Consider the following 20,748-nt stretch of genomic DNA (forward strand, 5'->3'; position numbering starts at 1 on the left):
CTGGAGATGGCTGGTCTTAAGACATGTGGAATTAATTATCTAAGCCATCTGAAGGTAGAACTTTCATGTAAATACAGACTTTTTAATGTATTATTAGAGCCTTGGGGTCACAGCCCCTGGTCTGCCCAGCTAATGAAGAGGCTCTGTGCCCAGGTCACCCTCGGGCTCAGCCCAGGTCAGGGTCTGAGAGGAGAGGTCGGGGGGGGGGGGTGGGGTGGCGGGTGGCGGGGTTGGTTCTCCATGTGGTCATGTGTCCCCAGGCAGAAGTCTTCAGGTTTGTAAGTGGAATCTTTTTAAGAGCACCCAGGCAGCTTTTGTTTTGAAGAACTCCAGTGGTTAATCTCTTGGGATCCAAACATTGGGATTTACGTGTTTAAGGTGGGCTTAAATTGAGGGGTGTGTGAATTCTTTTTATTTCTCTCATGATAAATCCATGTTCTTTCCTCCAAGCCATGTGGGAAATGTTGGCCCGATGACCTACTAAGTCTTTCTTGTTTCTTTTCCAGGTGGTCACTTCTTTCATCGGAACTCTTTGTCCCCACGGAGCCTGGTGTATGAAAGCGAGTTCTCCACAATTGAACCTTCTCTGGATATGTATGATGAGAACAAAACCTGACGTTTCAAATGGGCCGTTGGGGGTGACCTCTTATGTGATTTGATTTATGATCACCTTTCTTATTTTGTATTCTTCTGTCAGCGTCCATTTTGGAAGAATGACAGCGCTTTCCAAGCACAGGTTGGGGTTCAGGGTTAAATTGCAAAGTTCCCCCGAGGTCAGGCTTTGAGGACAGCATTATTGCTCAGGGGACCTCATGGCACCAAAAACACGCCCAAAGCTGGCCACCGAATGTGGGCGCCCAGTAAGCCTGGCTGTTTCCAGAGAAGAGGCGGGGTCCAGGGATTAATGTTGCATTGCAAATGTGTCTCTGAATAATCACATGCTATTCTGTGTGTGCTCCCCACTTACAATGCACACTGAAGCCTACAGACGCGCCTCTTACTGATGCAGGGCGCACGTTGCTGTCACATGCCCACTCTATTTTCCTGTCTCTTATTCTACTTTCTGTTAAAGGGCCTCTTTCTAAAGGTTCCTGAGAGAGAGCCTTGCCTTTTGTCCCTCCTCTGAGACTGACCACCCAGAACACCATGATGGGGCTGCAGGCTGTGCAGGATGGGCAGCTGTCCTCATTGTCATTACAATCCTCACTCACAGAGCATGACATGAGGTGACAAGTGCTTATGTGATCACTGAAACACTGAAGGTCCTATCCCTGAGGCCTGTGGGCTTGTCTGCTTGGCAACTCCTGAGGTGTGTGGGCAGGTGGTGCCCGGGAGCCAGCCCAGGAGTCTTCTCTGGGCACAGTTATCTCAGGGGGACGGCCAGCAGATGTCAAAATCAGAACCATTCTGAGTTCTTCCTTGAGAAGATCAAACACCATCCTTGCTATTGGATACCAGACACACCCCACTCTCCAGTCTTCATGGCTGCAACCTAGTCCCCTCCACCGGCCTTGGCATCAGCATGAAGAAGGCACAGGGGCTTATAGAAAAAGACATGGTGGCCAGCATGGTGGACATCAGGGACACACGCCTGAGATGATATCAAGTTAATGTCACGAGAAATGTGTATCTTAAGAGTAATCCCAACACGGATTACCATGAGCAAATTTATAAAACAAATCTACGCATCCTTTTTGTTCAAGGACACACCAGAGTTCAGCCCATTGCTCCTGTTGGTATGAGCTATGTGGAGGTGTAAATGCAGTCAGCTCCTCAGATCCTTGTTATGAGAATGGAAACCAGTTTCCATAGGCCTGGAGTTAGACCTGGCAGCAAACCATGCAGACCGATGAATCTCCCGCCCTGTTATGTGTATTGACTCTGTGGAACAGAAGTGTGAGGTGAACACTTGCCATTTCCGTGTGCATCTCTTCTCATGACATGTTGCTAAGATGCCTATGACATAGTTATGCCCAGAACAAAGCCCTCAGAGAACCAGGAGTTGGGGGGGTTGAGGTGGGGGGCGGGGGGCGGGGAACAGCTTTAGGAATGTCACCTTGGAGTGACCAGCAGCATTTGTTCATGATCGCTTGAGGCTGAAACAGTGCAGATTTTTAAGGTTTTAGCAGCTTTTCCTTTTTACCTTTTACCAAGGGCTTTTGTTTGTTTGTTTTCCTTTTTATAGTCTTTGTACTATAACAATATTTTTGATAAACGGTTTCAGGAGAGCACTGTTCAGAAAGACAGGCTGGCCCCACGGGCTTTGCGGTGAGAGAGTGCGTCTCCAGGAGACCTGAAGCCCGTCTGCCGGAGAGTCCAGACTCACCCCTGCCTTTGTCATTGTTCTGGCTCATCCGACAGAGAAGCTGACTCAGTTCCCACCATGTCGTCCACACCACGACCTTGTTTTCCTGAACCAGAACTCAGATCCCAGTGGAGCATTTTCTTCTAATTTGTGCCATCTTACAAAAGCATATACATTAAATTTCACTCAAGACATTCCTTTATTGAAAAGAAAGGAAATTACTTGAGAACCTAAAAATCTCCCTATTAATATAATATTTGAATTTCTGGTAAATCTAGGGCACACTTGCACTGTGGAAGAATCAAGGAGGCATTTCCTACAGGGTAATTTACTCAAAATAGTGCATCACATCACAGCTCGACACCTTGTCCCTGAAAACTGGGGCGACTTTCCTGCGCAGCAACAGAACGTCCTGCCTTTGTCAGGAGGGTTAGTAACTTCTCCGTGAAGGTCATGTACTTTGGTAATAGCGAGGGTGGCACTATTTGTCCCATATAACAACCTCTTTGCTGGTGGCTGTGCTGAGGGGAAATCCTCTGCCGAGCCCCCCCAGGGACCTAGCCGGGGGCAGGGACCCCAGGGCTGCCTGCATGTGAACTTTGTGAGAACACGCTTCTCAGTGTGGGCGTCCCTGCCTCTTAAAGCTCGCCCTTTGGGGAGCAGTTTATTGGCCGTGCAGGCATGGCTGGCAGTACAGAGAGGCGACTCTGCTGCAACATGTAAGTGTCTCCCTTGTTGCGAGTCTTACAGCCACGGTGGTCCTTAGCTAGGAAATGTATGATAACATCTGATCTTTTTGGGGGGGTTGGAGAGACACTATTTGAAGAATGGAAAGAGCAAAGGAGCTAGCTACTTATAGCACAAACCCTCATCCCTCCAGTGGACTTCTCTGAGCTGGGCCTGGTGCCATCCTCTTCCTCCCCGCATGGCCTCCACGCCATCCCCAGGCTGAGGTGGGTGCAGAACCATCAGCATATACCGCAGGATGCATGTAGAGTGGGGTCTGGGGCAGCCAGAACCATCAGCTGATCAGCTAGGAATTGGGTTGTGACAATTAGAATGCAAATACTTACAATTTGGTGATTTTTAACTTCTTAAGGGAAAAACTGCCCAAAGCCCTCCTTTCGTATTATTTTAGGAAAAGAAGAGAGGTAGCTGGGCCGAAAACAGCCAAGCTGTCCAGGCTTGGGGTCACCCAGTGGTGGCAGTGGTTAGCAGGCGGCGTATCTGTCCAGGGCTGCCTGGCTCTGCCCCTCAGGGGAAGATAGGCTCCACCACCAGGTTGCTAAAAGCCCCTTACAAAGCCTGGTGAGCCCCGCTTATGAAGGAAGCCTCCGTGTCCCTGCCCCTCCTCAGGCCTGGCTCAGGGGCGTCCACAGGCACGTCCCAGAACACCAGTGTGGACCCGGGGCTGAGCCCACACCTGCCAGCCACCCTGATGCACACAACAACCCAGCTTCCAAAAGATGTGGTCACAAGGGGTTTAAACAAAAAGATTACTAAATTTGACTCATTTGATATTTCCTCTGGGCTTTATAAACTCTTCTTGTATTCTTATTACCCCCTTACATCCAGTTCTTTCCTTGATCTGTGTCTTAAATGAAACTGGTTTTAACTGAAGAAAAATCACAACGTTGTCTTCCTGTTAACCACTATTGTTTAGGCAGTGGTTCTGCTCCAGAAAAACGAGGAGGTGGTGTGAATGTCAGGTCACCTTGGCAAGGGGTTGCTGCTCATAAATGTCATGAAACAAAAACACTGATCTCCAGGAATTAGGATTTAGAAGGAAAAAGCTAGGATTATAAAACTGATTTCATCAACAGACCTTTACTTTGTTCTCACTATGTGCCAAACGCATATACTCAGAGGTACGGTGAATCTAGTGATGGTTAAGATTCGGGCTGTTATAGGAAACTGGCACATTAACAACCAACGGGGATGTGAGACCAAATGAAATGAGGGTGATGGTAAAGGGGAGATTTCCCAGGGTGCAGATGGAACAGGGCAGTGCAGCCAGAGAGGCCCCACAGGACCTGTGGCTGCTGGGAATGTGACACCTCAGCGAAGACGAACCAAGAAGAGCCTGAGACTGGCGTGGGCCTCACTTCCCGGGCGGGGAGGCTTTGCTGTGGGGAAGGCCCAAACCTCTGTTTTGGAAAGAGTGAGCTGGCCCCTGCCTCGGGCCAAGGCAGAGCAGAGGACATCGCCCTTGGACCCAAGACTGGGTCTGGCTGACAGCGGAAAAGAGGGAGCCATGAGATTGAAGCAGAAGGCAAAGTCGCGAGTCTTGGTGACAGGTGGGTGTTGGTGGGATCCAGGGAGAGCCCTTGTGGGGACACTAGAGCTCAGTGCTGGCAGAGCTCTAGAGGGAGGCATAGAGATGCGCTCTGGATCTCAGGAAGGGTTTTGGTGAGGGGAGGGTGGGCAGTGTGTGGCCCTCTGTGCATCAGAATTCCTGGGAAGCTGTTTTAAACGTCACGTCACCTAGACCCACCGTTCTAGTCTCCTGTGAGCACAGTCCCTCAGGTGCCCCATGGCTTCTCTCCCTCCCTCCCTCACACACACGCACACGTATGTACACTGACATAGGCACTCAAACGCACACACACTCGCTGGACTCCCCGGTAGGTATCCAGCCAGGCCTGCAGTTTCCTTAGTTCAGATGATGGTGGAAGCCAGAGGGGGCTGAAATTGTCCAGCGACAGAACCAAGCTTGGGATAAGCCACTGATATTTAAGGTAGGGACAGAAGGAGCTGCTGATGGCATCTAGTTTAGAAAAACCACTGAGTGTAACTTCCCCATTCGAGAAAGGCAGTGTTCCCCTCACAGCTGTGGCCAAGGCAGACAGGCTGACCCTCACGTGCTCCAGAAACAGGAGTGCCTAAACTCAGCATTCGCTCCCAGCTCCACACATGAGTAAGGGATGGTTATCACGGGGTGACTGTCATGACACCCGCAGCTTCAAATAAGTGTCCTCCCTGTTGAGGGCACTTGTTAGAAGGGAGGGGCATCTAGTTGTGCCCTTCCTCTTGGCCCCGTTGGTGAATCATTCCAAAGCCCATTGGGCAAAGGATGCAATGGATGTTGAGTATACATGTTCACGTGACACCCACAGAAGTGGTTCGGATCCTTCCAGCAGGACTGGAGAATACCTTACATGCTTTAAGTATTGTAACATCGGAGAAAATGCAGAAAGAAGGATGCAGAGGTAAGGTGCCTGGTTTGCGGAGGGGAGGCGTGCTTTACTTACTGTCCTGCCAGACAGGAAAAGTGAAGCGTGCTGGAGCCCACAAGCCTGGGCCTGCAGGGAGGGCTTTCTCCTGCAGAGGCCATGTCCCCTCCTGGCCAGCCCTTCTGGCTTCTCAGGGGCTCCAGGTCCTCAGAACACACCCAGCAGACATGGTATGAAAGCTGTCACCTGCGTTCTCCAGAACTGTGTCCCACCAGCCTTCAGTGACATAGTGGGGAAGCGATGCTGTTGGCCTCAGCAGCTAAAAGGACCACACGTCTACACCCAAGACTTGGCTTTCGTGCTCCTGTGGGGGCCCCCAGTCTGTGACCTGGGACTCTGGGGTTTTCCCTCTTGCAGTTCAGCCTGGTCAAGCCATTTTTTTCTGTTTATTCTGACTTGGGAAAGAAGGAAGATATTTTATGATTAAAAAAACAAACTTCGTGCACACTTGAATATTAAACTTTTGTTAAGGATTCTGTGCTGCTGGAATCGCTCAGACCTCCATCCTGGGCTTTCCTAGTTCCTCCCACTAAATCTTCCACATGCATATACTGCGAAAGACGCAGGTTTGAGGGGGCACAGACCCAGTTTGGCAGCCTGAAAGGAATGACTTTCTCAGAAACAGCCAACCTGGGGAGGCATTGCTGGTAGCCCAGAGGCAGCAACCAGAGCACATGTGCTCAGTCTGAGGGTGGCGGTCCAGCTCAGTAGTGAGCACTTTCATAAACCACACATGTTTTCCTGTGGAAAGCCGAGAGCTGGAGGATGTCATTAGCACCCTTTCCTCAGCTGCAGAGGACCCTTAGCCCCGTGGGACACAGCTTCCAGGGTCCCCCGCCGTTTAATGCTGACCTGAGACAGCTCTTTCTCACTAGTCCACTACAGTCCACTTGGGTGGGTGCGTGTGCAGGAAAGGGACATGTCGGTCATCTGGCTAGTCTGACTGGTCTTCATCAGCAACTCACCGCCTCAGTGATTATCACCCTCTCTTCAGCTCTCTTTACAGCTACTGGCAACTGTCGAGAGTTACAGATGATTGTTCTGAGCTATTTTTTATAAATTTAACCAAACACAAAGTGAATTCTAATTTGCTTTCAGAATTATCCTTCATCCACAATTAAGTCCAAGTATATTCGCGCTATGTGATATTAAAGGACTTTTCCTGTGACTAGAGGTACTGAGCCAACATGTTTGTGAAAACAAAGAGCAGGGTGGAGGTAGGTAGAGATTACATCCAGGCCATTTCTCTCCCTTCAGGTGAGAAAGCTGTTCCTAAACAGAAAGGCTCACTGCCCACTGACTGCCAGCAGGCCGTGTGGACCAGGCCACTAGGTGTGGCCAGTGCCAGGGTCCCAGCACCTTTGCTGGGTGCCCAGCCTGAGATGACACATGCCACCCTGGAGAGAAGCAGAAGGGGCACTGTGTCCGCTCATCCCCCTGGCTTGCTGACCCAGCTGGAGGAGGGGCACCCTTGGCTGGTGCTTGGGGCCAAAATCTGGTGTCTTAAGCTGAGAATGGGAAGCAGGGTCCACTCCCAAGTGGCAATGGCTCTGTCTAAGCAACCAACCAGTGTGATTCCAGAACCAGGAACAGACTTTGGGCTAGGAGATGCTCTTTGGGGGCCACCTAATAGAACAGTCCTGTCCCTGTACAAGAGGAGTTGGTCCAAACTCAGGCTACATTTGTCACAATAGTTTTTGACCCGCAGTAGTTTTTGTACTCATATAAAATATTAAAGTTACTCCCTTCATATTTGGGTCATTCAGAGAGCTCCTCTTACTCTGGGTTCCTGCTAACTATGCACAACATCTCAGAGGATGGCATACAGAACTATTTTTCTAACTATAGCACAGGTAATTTAGGGGGGGGGGGTGGCTTGGGATATACCTAAATGTGGCAAATGACTTATTTATCTTCACCTGGAGGGATGAAAGGGGAACCATGCGCTTGAATTTCATTCACCATTAGATAGCTTGTGCCAGAAAGAACACACATCAAATAGCCAAGAAGCAAAACTGCTAATTAGCTTAATGGGGGCTCGCTGTAGGGGGAGTTACCTTCTCTAGAACACAGACACCTGCATTAGAACGTGAGCTGATTTCTCGGCAATCAGATCTTATACGCCCTTTGAAATGTTTGGGGCAGCACAACTCCTAGGTCCATTTGGTTGATGTAAGTATAATTAAGTAGTGAAATTGTATGGTATAGCCCTGTATGCTGATAGTGTATACCTGTATGTTCGGGATTTGCTAATATAACCATTTCAATAAAAACCCATTGAAAAAGCTGCTTTGGCCACGTGGAGTACTGTGGGTGGTAACCTGTGTCAGGACTTTGGTTGCAAGTGACAGAAACCCCAACCAAAACTGGCTTAAGCAAGAAGGGAATGCAGTGGGTCACAAAAACTACAATGCCACAGGATACTTGTGTTCATTACGACATGCTTTGGCCCTCAAACACTGACACCAGGACACATTTGCTAGCTTGCTTCCTCTAAGTAAACTCCATTCTCTGGCTCCGGGATGTGGTAGCCCCGTCAGCACAAAAGCTGGTATACTTCCCCAAGAGGTAAGCAGACCAGAATAGCCTCTTCTTGGCCCTGATTGGCTTGGTTGGAGGCACATGGCCATCACTGAACCAGCCACTGTGGTCACAGAGGTTGAATGTGCTGATGGCCAAGGCCAGCATGGGCTCCACTTCTGCAGCCCAGGAGTGCATTTGGCTTCACCTGAAAGGCAGGAGCTGAGAGTTCTAAGGTGTGGTTCCCACAGCAAAATCTTGATGCTGTACAGGAAGAAATGGATGCTGGGGCAAAAGCAGCAGATGTCCAGTACATGTAGAAAAGAGCTGGAGCCAAAAAGGCCTGGACGTCAGTACCACCTCTACCACTTACTAAATGAACTTCGCAAATCATTTCACCTGCCTGAGTTCAGTCTATCTCTATAATAGGGATCATAAAATACCTATTTCATGGGGTTAAGGTGTGGGGATTAGATTTAAAATAATGTAAAAAGTAGGCTTAATATCATATACCCTATAACCATCTAGTATCTGGGATATATAAATAACTCTCACAATTCAACAATAAAAAGACAATCCAATTTAAAAATGGGCAAAGGATATGAGTAGACATTTCTCCAAAGAAGATATACAAATGACCATCAAGCACATGAAAAGATGCTCAGCATCGTAAATCATTAGGGAAATGCAAATCCAAACCACATGAGATACTACTTCATATCCATTAGGATGGCTATAATAAAAAAACAGACAATAACAAGTGTTGAAATAGAGAAACCACAACCCTCACACATCACCAATGGGAATGTGAGATGGTGCAGCTGCTTTGGAGAACAATTTGTTCCTCAAAAAGTTAAACATAGCTTTATGATAGGACCCAACAATTCTCCTAGGGATCTAAGAGAACTGGAAACATGTGCACACAAAAACGTGTACACAGATGTTCATAGCAGCATTCTTCACAAAAGTCAAAAAGAGGAAACAACCCAAAAATGTCCATCAACTGATGAACAGATAAACAAAATGTTGCATATCCATCTTGAAGTTTCATTCAGAGGCTCAAGCAACATTTCAGAAGGCTTTTGATCACTCTGGCGGTCAACCATGAAACCACCTATTTATGCCTACATCTATCATACTAGACTCTGGAATGCCAGTGACAGAAGCCCAATTGGAAAGCAGCTTAGGCCTCCCAGCATGATTCTAAAGTGCCCCCTTACCCCCGCCCTCCTGCTGGATCCTTGGGTAGGCTCTGGCCAGCAAGGTGATCCTGCATCCCAATTGACCCTGGACATTCTGGATGTAGCATACTGCCCCCAGCAGAGTTAACAGTTCCCCCGTTCACTCAATAGGGTCAGCGTTTGGACTGCGAGCCGGTGGACCCCTCTGGGCCGGCACTGGGAGGGCAGGAATCCACATCCGCAGCCCCGCATGCTGCCAGCCCATGCCTATGCAGAAACCCCTGGGGTCACAGGGGCCGGCCCTGTCTCGACACACGGAGGCCACCCCACCTCTGTGTCGCCATCTGTCAGGTGAGGGGACTGCACTGATTTCTGTGGAGCCTGCCAGCCTCAGGGCTTCCTGACACACTCTCCTGGGCTCCCGGACATTCTCTTAGTCTTAGGTCCAACAGTCGGTCGGAATTCTGAGAATTATGACAATCGTCAAACCTTCTTCCAGCCGCCCTTTGCAATGTTAACACGCACGGGGTTGCACTGCACGATCAGCCAAACGAGTATTTCCAAATGCTGTTTCTTTACATTTCCCCCCAAACCCTGGGCAGGTTTTCATGCAACGCGGGGGCCCTCCTCTCTGGACAACCAGTCCCTCTGGTTTGTGGACTCGGCCATGATGGCCGGAGGCCCGCGCCCCGAGCTGGACATCGCCTGTGTACGGCGCCGCCGCACTGAGCGCCGCGCGTGGAGCACCCGGGGAGGCGGCCCCGGCGGGGGGTGGGGGGGCGCGCGGGGCGCCGCGAGGGGCGCGCAGCGGGGCACGCGTCGGGGGGAGGGGGGCGCTGAGGGGGCGCGCAGGCCCGGAGTCGGCGTCCGCCCGGTGCGCGCGCCCGCCAGGGGGCGCCGGCCCCGCGCCCGCCCGCTCGGCACGGCGACGGCGGCGGCGCTTCCGCCTGGCGGGCCGGCGGGGCAGCGGCGCGCGATGTGGCTGGGGCCGGAGGAGGTGCTGGTGGCCAACGCGCTGTGGGTGACGGAGCGAGCCAACCCCTTCTTCGTGCTGCAGCGGCGCCGCGGCCACGGCAAGGGCGGCGGCCTCACGGGTGAGAGGCGCGGGGGCCGGCGGCCCGCACGGGCCTGGGCGCGGCCGGGCGGGCGCGCTCGCGGCAGCAGGCCGGGCGGGAGACGGGGACGGGGCGCCGCGTGGAGGCTGGCGGCGGCCTGCGCCCGCGCCCGGTGCCCGGCGGCTTCCCGGCGGCCGGCCGAGCGCCTTGCCCTTCCTGGAGCGGGGCGCCGCCGCTGAATGTCGGCGACATCGCCGGGTCCTGGCCCTCCGCCTCAGTTTCCCCAAGCGCTCTGAGGGACAGGGGACACGGGCACACGTTTCCTTCTGCGCCTTTCGTTGCCCCCTCACCAGAGAATTGCCGCTGCAGCGAGAGCAGAGGTCGCCGAGCCGCCCCCGCTGCCCTCTGAGCCCCGGGCGCGCGGCGCTGGGGACGCGGCCTGGCCGGACTGCCGCGCGCCGCCGGGGAGCGAGCCGGGCCCGCCGCCGGCCCCGAGGAGGCTGGGCGGCGTGCGCACCCGCGAGCGCCCACGGGGGCCCGTGCTCCGGGCCTGGCCGCCGCCCCGCCCCAGCCCGGCCGCTCCGCTCGGCGGCCCGGTGTCGGCGGACGGGACTTCCGGCCGGCGTGGCGGGTCCTCCGGCCCCCGGAGCGGACATTCTGTGGGCGCCCGCGGGGCGTCTTCCGCTCCCGCCGCGGCCCGGGGAAACCGGCGACCCTCCGCGCCTCGGGCCTCCGCGCAGCCTGAGGCCCGGCCGCGCCCCTCTGCGCTCCGCCTCCGCCGAGACGGGCTCCCCCGGCGAACGCCCCGCTGCAGGCGGCTGGGGCGAGCCGGGCTGCCACCCCTGCCGCGGCCTGCCCTGCGCCGGCCTCCTGTCCCGGCTCCGGACCGTCGTCTCCGGGGAGGGGCGGCCGGCGCCACCCGGCCTCTGCCTCGAAGAGTAAGCCTATGCCGAGCTGCCCGCCGCGTGAAAAGCCCTCAGGTCTCGGCCGACCCGGTGGCCCAGCGGCTCAGTCCGCTGCGGCGGCCCATGGTGTCGCCGGTTCGGATCCCGGGCGCGGACACGGCACCGCTCCTCAAGCCTTGCTGAGGCGGCGTCCCACATGCCACAACTAGAAGGACCCACAACTAAAAATACACAACTATGTACAGGGGGGCTGTGGGAGAAAAAGGAAAACAAAATGTCTAAAAACAAACAGCTCTCAGGTCTTACAACGTGAAGATGCCAACGTATAAAGATGAAAATTTCCAAGACCAGAAGAGAAACCCCAAAAGAAGACATGAAAAAAAATGTATTCCAAACGCTGATAAACTTGAATAAGCCCTTTATCTCCAATTTAGAGAGACATTTTAGAGCATTTCATTAAACCAAGTGAAAGATTAGAGACTGCTGGCTCGGGTGTATGTGAAGAGTACCTTCTTTTGTAATCGGTAATTTTATTAATTAAAGACTAGACAGAAAAATATAGTTAAAAATGGAATATGAAACAAGGGTTAAAGTCGTAATAAAACTAATAAAGAGTAATAAAATCAACAGAAATTATTCTGACATCAACAGGAAAATGGTAACAAAATATTTTCAGATCACACCAAAAGCAGTAGTTCATTAAAAGGAAAAAATAAATTTCCAATTGGAACAATGAACAGGCTTTTAGGTAGCTTGATAATGAAGAGGAGTGAATCAGATACAGTGGTCAAGGTTGGACGTTTCCTCTCATCTGCTGGGGAAGTAGTGACATTGACAATGGCTGTATGGGATGAGAAGGAAAACTAGAAATGCCCTAAAACGCTTCAGTTCAGAGATGGAAAAAAAACTGGATCAATCTTTTCCCAAATTGGACAATTCTAAAAATTTGCACGTCCTTTTCAGCCATGACTTTTGAGGCTGCAAGGAACTTCCTTAAACTTTCCATAATAAAAATGTGTGATTCGTTGGCAGAAGGACTGCATCATCTTCCTGTTGTTGATTTGTAAAATGATGTTGCAAAATCATTGTCTTATGAAAAAAGCCATGGGAATACCATGGAAAATGTATCTTAAGAGATGTGTCTGGCAGTTAATAAAACACATTGTATTATTTTTCTGGATTTTGTGATATATGTGGTATTTGTTTTGTTTTTAATTTGTAAGTTATACTTCCTTATTCTAAAGAAATACTTGTTTTCAAACCTAATTTTGTATTTTTCTTAAAGAGAGCCTCCCAGAATTGTTTAAGCTTTGGACAGCCTCTGCCTGCCAGTGCTCCTGAGTCGGGGATGTGCAGAAGCTTCAGGAAGAAGTGGGAGGGGACTTTTTGATAGGGCTCAGACGCTAGTTGAAGGCCTTGGAGGGTAAAGATTTCTTGGACGAGGGTGATGCAGGGTGTCTCTCCCTCTCGGCTGGGGCACGGGGCGGGGGGCAGTCCTGGCTGCCTGCTGCCCGGCTCAACTCTCAACACAGCCTGCCCTCACCCTCCACTTTTCTCTGCCTTGCTCCCAGGTCTTCTCGTGGGCACCCTGGACGTAGTGCTGGACTCCAGCGCCCGAGTGGCCCCTTACCGCATCCTGCACCAGACCCAGGAGTCGCAGGTCTACTGGACAGTGGCGTGCGGTAGGTCTCCAGAATGAGAAGGGGTGCTGGGCAGGGCAGTCATCTTCCTCCTCGCAGGCCCCTTTCCCCTTGGTGTGAATGAATGAATGAAGGCTTACAACGACGAGTTTGTTCAAAGCCAAGCAGAGAAGCCCAGTAAGACCTCTGCTCTCCTGGTTCCAGAGCCTGAGTGGGGTGCTGAGGGGCTTCCTGTGGGTGGGACCATCCCTGAGGGGGCCTAGGGAGGTTAGTTTGTGCCTGGAGATGCTTTAGTCTATGCTGGGCCCTCGGGGTTTTCATCTGTCTTAGTGAGGTTCTTTCTCAGGGAGCAGAGGGGGAGGGCCCGTGGCAGCGAGAGAGGCCCCTCCATGGGCAGAGAGCAGCGTGGCCTTGCTGTGTGGCTGTGTGGGAGCCCCTTTGGGGGCAGCAGGGCCTGGTGCTGGGAAGGGGCCTGCTACTCTGTGGAGCCCCAGCCCTTAGGCTTAGGCTGCACGCTAACCTGCTCTCACTTCTGCCAGACCCTCAGCCCTGCCCTGGTCAGGCCCCCATACTCACCTGCCCTGGCCTCTGCCCATGCCTCTCTCCCCCTTGCCCATGCCCTCGCCTTCAGCTCTCCCAAACCAGACAAGGTCCTGCTGGCACCTGCCCAGTGAATCCTGACTCCTTAGGCTGCCATTAAAGGACTTTCAGGGTCTGCCTGCCTCCATTTCTGTCATTCTCCCCCATGCTCACACCTGGCCTTCAGGCAGACCAGATGCTTGCAGGGCCTGAAGTTAGCACCACACTCGGCCTGGCTGGTATGCGTACCGCGTCCCCCACGTCCACCTTACCTCCTCTTGCTCTATTGAGAACCTGTCAAATGTTACCTCCTATGGAAAACCTTCTCAGATTCCCCAGACCCATGTACTTAGCCTTCTTTCTTCTCTAGACTTGCCATGTCTCCACCAGCACTTTTATGCTGAAGGCTTGCTGCCTCTCCTCTTGGACCCGTGGTTCCCTGAGGGTGTGGGTCGGCTCTGCAGCCAGGCAACCTGGGTTAGAGTTATGATTGGGGTCACTTCCCGGCTACATGACTTTCGACAACTTACTTAACCTCTCTGTGTCTCAGCTTCATTGTTTAAAATGAAAATAATGGTACTTGTCTCCAAGGTGCTCTAAGAATTAAATAAAATATCCCATGAAAATTTCTTAAAACAGAGGTAGCAGTTAATAATTTAATTAACTATTATATTCCTTGTACTCCCAGTACCTAGCATAGAGATGGCACAGTTTGTGTTTACTTAGTACTAAATGAAGATGGAGTTCCTTTTAACCAATAATTCTTTTGAGTGCACATGTGTAAATATTTATAATTAAAGTGCAGATAGATCCTCACGGGCAGTGTGGACAAGATTTCTTCTGTTTTAGGTTGCCAGGACCGTGTGTGTAAAAGGGAGTGATACGGTAGTGTTGCATCATGTGCAAATTTAACTTCCAAATTCGAATGAGGGTTCTTGGCAAAAAGAGAGAGAGAAAGAAATCTCTTCCCTTACCAACTAGACTTTGGCCCCCATGAACCAGAGAAAGGAGCCTGTAATAGAAACGCAAAGGAAAATGAAAACAAAGGTAATCTATGGATGATCTGGGATAATTTTGATCGCCTGGTGCTACTCACTGTAAGTCATATGAGTCCAGGTTTGTCATTTTCACGTGAGCATCCTTGCGCAGGCCCACAGGGAAGGGTCTTTCTGCAGAATTGCTTGTGAGTGTGGTGGGCTGCTTGGGGAAATGTAAAGAAACAAATCAACCTGAACGGAGATGTGCCTGTGACAAGTGACAGAGCCATGAGCAGGTGCCTGGGTGGGGCAATGATGGGGACCAGCTTGGCCTGGCCAAGGCAGGGTCAGGACTCAGTTTTCATCTGGTGAAAGAGTATTTCCAGGTAGCGAAGATGGGGTGACCAGGGATCAGGCGCCCACTGAAAATGTCTATGTCTGCAGCTGTGTTGGACTCGTGTCTTGCTAAGGCTCCGTCCGTGCCATGTATGCAGGCCTTCCCATGGGTCACAGGTTCGGCTGGGCCTTCTGGACACTCCCAGTCCCTGAGCCGTCTCACCCCAGGTCAGCTAGAAGGAGGCCTTCACTCCTCTTCTTATTCTTGTGACCATTCATTCAGGAAACAGTTCTTGAGTGCAAACCTAGGCACATGCAGAACTCCAAACAGTGGGGTGCCAGGGCAGGGGAGCCAGGCCAGGGCAGACCTTTTCTCATCCCTTTGCATCTCCTCCTGGGGCCCTTCTTGCCCAGTCCTTGGTGGAGGCAGAGAAAACAGCTGCCCGACTCTTTGGGAGTGGTGTTGGTCTGCCTTGTCTGAGTTTTTCCATTTCCACTGGGCCTGCAGTTCCTTTAAGGGCCCCTCCCTGAGGAGGACAGGGACCACCTCCTAGGCAGGGCAGACTCTGGGGGCCAGCCAGAAGCTGAAGGGATCAGACAGGGGTCGCTGGAGGAGGCAAGGGTGGGGCTGGGATGTTAGAGGGATGAGGAGCAGGGGCATGGCAGGCAAAGGCCGGGGGTAGAGGGGTAGGGGGAGTGCGTCTGGCCAGCGCAGCAGGAAACCAGCCAGCCAAGGGCCTGGAGCCCTGTGGGAAGCTCCAGCTGCCACCTGTGGATGCCTGAGTTCTCAGGAGAGCTGCAGGCACTCCTGCCAAGTCTGGCTGTGTCTGATTAGTCAGTGATATACCAAAGGCCACATGAAGTCCTTTTATCTTGAGACAAATCTTTATAAGTAAGCACACCTGCAGGTGAGTGGACTGTTTCTAGGAGGACACGGGGAGCTAGTGATCACTCTCACTCTAGGCCCTAGGGGGAGATGGGGACTTTACTTTCCACGGGACTTTACAGTTCTGCCTGAATGTTTTTATTTTTTGTTTTTATCGGGACCATTTATGACTTTTGTTATATACATGAAGTTTAAAAGGAAAAGAGAAGCAGCTTGAAGATTTTAGTCACTTAGATATACAAATTAGGTCGCCTGTTTTAATCTCTTTGAGTTTATGTTTTTTGTTTTTTTGTTCTTTTTAGCTTGGCACCTGAGCTAACAACTGTTGCGAATCTTCTTTTTTTCTTCTTCTCCTCCCCAAAGCCCCCCGTACATAGTTGTGTATTCTGGTTGTGAGCGCCTCTGGTTGTGCTGTGTGGGACACCGCCTCAGCATGGCCTGATGAGTGGTGACACCTCCATGCCCAGGATCCAAACCTGCGAAACCCTAGGCCGCTGAGGTGGAGCAAGTGAACTTAACCACTCAGCCACGGGATGGCCCCTGAGTTTATGTTTAAGGCCTGTGATTTTATGATTTTCCTTTTCTTTATTCCACCAAACTCCCTCTAGGTTCTTCCCGCAAAGAGATCACAAAACACTGGGAGTGGCTGGAAAATAACTTACTGCAGACACTGTCAATCTTCGACAATGAGGAGGACATCACTACCTTCGTCAAGGGCAAAATACATGTAAGGCTCGCCTTCTGCTGCTGGGTCCCCATCCTGCTCTGGGCTGTAGTGTTCGCCTGGTCATCCTCTTGACTCTTCAGACTACACGCTCTAGTCCTACCCCGCTTTACAGAGGTGGGGACCAGGAGTCTGCTGCCATTCTCTTGGTGTTGAAAGGGGCAGTTGACCTCCTTGCCCATGTAGCCCCCTCTTCTCCCGGCCACTGGAGTCTGACTGAGCTGAGCCGGGCATTTTTCATATGAGTCCTGTGCTGAGCACTTTATATTCAGGGGACTTGTTAATCATATGTGGTATACTTAATGGAATATTTTACACCTATCCACATAATAATTATGAAAAGTGTACCAATGTGTAAAAACCAGCATCACGGTGATATTTAGGTTGTTTCCTCTCGGGCGATAGTTAACAGTATAACGAGCGTTTATCTGAGTGTACGTGGGTCTTGCTTCTGCTCCATTGTTGCCTTAGGTTAGAGTCCCCGGAGGCCTCTTACTGGTTAGACTTTCATTCTGCACAGTTGCTTTGGGCTTTGTGACGTCAGCACTTCGTAGACCTGAAGAGGCAGCACCAGGAGTTCCTCAGCTCTTCTCTGTGCACTTTGGGGTTCAAGGTGGGACCTGTGTTGCCTTTCTAGCTCCAGGAAAACAGGCAAAGAAAGCAGAGGCAAGTCTCCACGCTCCTAATGAGCAAGCTGAGCAATAACCGTAATAATAACAATAATAACAGCAACATTGTTGAATGCTTCCTTTATGCCAGGCCCACACAAACTAAACAGACAGACAGAAGAGTTCTAAATGACTCATGGGCCAAAGAAGAAATGGAAATTAGGAAATATTTAGAACTGAATGATAATTGAAATGCTACTGCATATTAGAATTTGTGGGATGCAGGGGCTGGCCCGGTGGCACAGCGGTTAAGTGCGCACGTTCTGCTTCGGCCGCCCAGGGTTCACCAGTTCGCATCCCGCATGTGGACATGGCACCGCTTGGCATGCCATGCTGTAGTAGGTGTCCCACATATAAAGCAGAGGAAGATGGGCACAGATGTTAGCTCAGGGCCAGTCTTCCCCAGCAAAAAGAGGAGGATTGGCAGATGTTAGCTCAGGGCTAATCTTCCTTGGAAAGAAAAAAAGAATTTGTGGGATGCAGCAAAGCACTACACAGAAGGAAATTTTAAGCTATAAATTTTATGTTTTCTGGTATGAGAAGAAGAAAGTGGAAATTAATGAGCCAAGTGTCCAATTCAGTAAGAGAAACTAGGAAATTAGAAAGATGTAAATAATGAAGGACAGCAGTCAGTTCCATAGAAAACAAGGGAACAGTACAAAAGGAAAACAGATGAGATCCAAAAATATAAATAAACCCATGACAAAAGTGATCCAGGACAAGAGAGAGAACCCTCAAATAAGCAACACTGGGACAGAAATATGAGAAGCAGAGTTTAAAAGAAGAGAGAGAGGGTGCCATAAACAGCTTTAAGTCAGTAAATTTAAGAATTTAGACTAGGTGGACACTTTTTAGAATAATAGGTATTAGCTTCCAATTGCTACCACAAGTTGCTGTTAACCTGGTGGCTTAGAACAGCACAGCTTCCTTCTACAGTCCTGAGACCGGGCCTGCATGTGGCCTCATGGGCTACAGTCAAGGCGTGGCAGGGCTGTGCTCCTGCAGAGGCTCTGAGCGAAGAATCCGTCTCCTTGCCTTTGCCGGCTTTTGGGAGCCACTTGTACTCCTTGGTTGTTAGCCTGTTTCTTCTTTTTTGATGCCAGCAGTGTAGGTTCTTCAAATCCATTAGTCAGTCTCTCTCTGCACACTTCTGTGGTCTCATCCCCTTTGTGACTCCGACCCTCTTGTCCCCTTCTTTATAAGGACCCCTGTGATTGTATTGGACTCACCCGAATAATCCAGGATCGTCTCCCCATCTCAAAGTCCTTATTTAATCACATCTGCCAAGTCCCTTTTGCTCTATAAAGTAACGTATTCGCAGGTCCTCGGGATTGCTATGTAGACATCTTTGGGGGCCATTATTTGGCCTACCACATAGTATAAGTTAAATTGAGACTCAGGAAGAAATAGGGAACCTGAATATGCCTAAACCTATTAAAGAAATTGAATCAATAATTTAAAATCTGCCCAGTGATTTTTATAGTTGGGTTCTATCAGGCAACAAACAGGAAATCCCAGCCCTATGAGCCAGGCCAGCTCATTCCTGTTGGTGGGACCATTACTCTTGAGTAGAGACAGGTGGAAAATGCAGAGCAGGCCATGTTAGCCCCTCTGCTCCCTGCTTTAGGGTCTCCCTGGTGCAGCTGGAGGGAGTTGGGGGGCAGGGCAACTGGTGATGACCTACAGGCTGTCCAGAGCCCACCTAGTGTTTTCCAGGAGGGAGGGGACGCTAATAATGCAGAGGGCGCTTTGCAGAGCCTTTTTTTAGATGTGGAGCTAGTTCCTGCAGGAGTATTCCAGGGAGTACCGGAGGCAGCTTGAGGGAGTGAAGACGTGGAGATCACAGCCACTGCAGTACTGGCTATCCTGAGATCAGGGGCATCGGAGCATACCCCACCTTTGGGTCCTCGCTCCAGTTGCTGGCTATCCTCCCTGCCCATGGAGGAAGGGACACAGGCCGCCAGGAGGTCTGGCAGAAACAGCAGGCCCGCCCCATGCCCTGGCCTTGAGTTCCCTTAGTTTACTGAGTAATCATCCTCCAGAAAATCTGTGTGCACACTTCAAGCCGAGTGTACTAAGAACCTCTTTTACCCCAAGAGGTTTGGGGCTGGCTCTGTGGCCCAGGGTGATGTCTCTGGGTAACCTGAGCCCAGTGAAGATGCTGGCAGGACACAGATAAATGTGCGCTGAGCCAGGTGGGCCCTGAGCTGGTCCATGGGTGCTGAGCTGGTTGTGGGCAGAGGTGAGAGGCAGGAGCCACCTGGTGTATGGAGGCAGAGGGGACTGTCTAACACAGAACATCCTCCAAGATGTTGTCATGGGAAAAGCACTTCACAGAACAGTGCCACATTGAGATGCCGTTTGGGTAGAGAGAGGAAGAGAGAAAGCTGCCTGCCTTTGTGTAAAGGTTCTTCAGTGCCTGCAGGTCTGGGAAGACCCGGCGGAGTAGCTGCAGGGCGGGACAGGGAGACTCCGCTTTCACTGAAGACATTTTTCTGCCAATTGCATTTTTTACCATGTTTACATATTATATTTTTCAGAAATTTTGCACAAAAATAAATAAAATGCTTATTTTAAAAGTCGCCGCCCTGAGCTAGTGGTGATAATAGCTCAGGGAGGTGAGGGAACTTGCCTGGCATCTGTCCGACCATGTGTGTCGACAATGCACTGGCCAGATCAGCCAAGGGGGCCTGCCCATGCTGTGGCCCTTGGGCTGGCATCCAAGCATCCTGGTCCCACCACTGGGGTTCCCTGGGCCTCTCTGCTCCCGCCTTTGCCTGGCTCAGCTGTGGGGACCCTTGGCCTGCATAAACCAGTCCCTTTGTCCTCCTCCAGGGTATCATCGCAGAAGAGAACAAGAACCTGCAGCCCCAGGGAGACGAAGACCCGGGGAAATTCAAGGAGGCCGAGCTGAAGATGCGAAAGCAGTTCGGGATGCCTGAGGGGGAGAAGCTGGTCAACTACTACTCCTGCAGCTACTGGAAGGGCCGCGTGCCACGGCAGGGCTGGCTCTACCTGTCCGTGAACCATCTGTGCTTCTATTCCTTCCTGCTGGGAAAGGAAGGTGAGCACAGGCCAGCGGGTGGGGGCGGTGGGGGCGCCCCTGCATACCCACGTCCCCCATGTCCCCCAGGCCCTCAACTGGTCCCTCATCCTCAGTGCCTCTGACGTCCGGAAAGTTCACGGCCTCTCCAGACCACTGAAGTTCCTGAGGGGTCTCCCTCCTCTCAGCCCCCAGACATTCTGTCCCCACATACCCACCAGAGGGTCTCCCCAAAACCCAGTGCCACCTCAGTGGCCCACACCAGGAACGCCCAGACTTGAGCCGGCACACACCTGGCTCTTGGGGGCTCCTGTCATGGCCGTCTGCACCGACACGGCTCTTCACATAGTGACTTTCTACACAGGGCCTCTCCTCTATGAGTTGAGTACTTGAGGGCACACAATGTCCCTGAATGGCTCCAGGTTACGTGGTGCCTTGGGCATGTGCCACTGCAGCCACTTACTGGAGGTCCCTCCCTGCAGGAAGCCTGGCCTCGGGAGATGAGGCAGACTCCTCATGACAGCCAGGACCATCTGGTGCCATGTCATTCCCAGAAGGAGCCCCCAGGGCTCCAGCCAATTCCAGTATTTCCCCTCCTGAGCCAGGCAAGGCCTTCTGCCTCGTGTATACTTGTCACATTCTCCCCTACCCTTCTCCCCGCCACGCACCTCCTCGTCAGTCAGGTGCCGGTGTCCT

At 51.6% G+C, this 20,748-nt stretch overlaps 2 protein-coding genes across 8 annotated transcripts in view; both read left to right on the forward strand.

Moving 5' to 3' along the window:
• Window positions 1-1,915, forward strand: part of RNF130 (ring finger protein 130) — a 106,918-nt gene extending 105,003 nt beyond the window's left edge. For all 4 annotated transcript variants that reach the window (XM_070233708.1, XM_023617014.2, XM_070233711.1 and 1 more), the window contains one exon: window positions 507-1,915. In XM_070233708.1, coding sequence (XP_070089809.1) covers window positions 507-616 — 110 coding nt within the window. In that variant the 3' untranslated portion in view covers window positions 617-1,915. The remainder of the gene's footprint in view (window positions 1-506) is intronic.
• Window positions 1,916-10,109: 8,194 nt separating this feature from the next.
• The window catches only part of TBC1D9B (TBC1 domain family member 9B), a 41,467-nt gene continuing 30,828 nt past the window's right edge, over window positions 10,110-20,748 (forward strand). For 3 of the 4 annotated variants that reach the window (XM_023617018.2, XM_023617019.2, XM_023617017.2), the window contains exons 1-4: window positions 10,121-10,333; window positions 12,771-12,881; window positions 16,226-16,344; window positions 19,845-20,073. In XM_023617018.2, coding sequence (XP_023472786.1) covers window positions 10,216-10,333; window positions 12,771-12,881; window positions 16,226-16,344; window positions 19,845-20,073 — 577 coding nt within the window. In that variant the 5' untranslated portion in view covers window positions 10,121-10,215. Of the gene's footprint in view, window positions 10,334-12,770; window positions 12,882-16,225; window positions 16,345-19,844; window positions 20,074-20,748 lie in introns of all 4 variants that reach the window. The other variant, XM_023617016.2, reaches the window with a different exon arrangement.

The sequence above is a fragment of the Equus caballus genome, chromosome 14, assembly GCF_041296265.1.
Source record: "Equus caballus isolate H_3958 breed thoroughbred chromosome 14, TB-T2T, whole genome shotgun sequence".
In the NCBI taxonomy this organism is placed as follows: domain Eukaryota; kingdom Metazoa; phylum Chordata; class Mammalia; order Perissodactyla; family Equidae; genus Equus; species Equus caballus.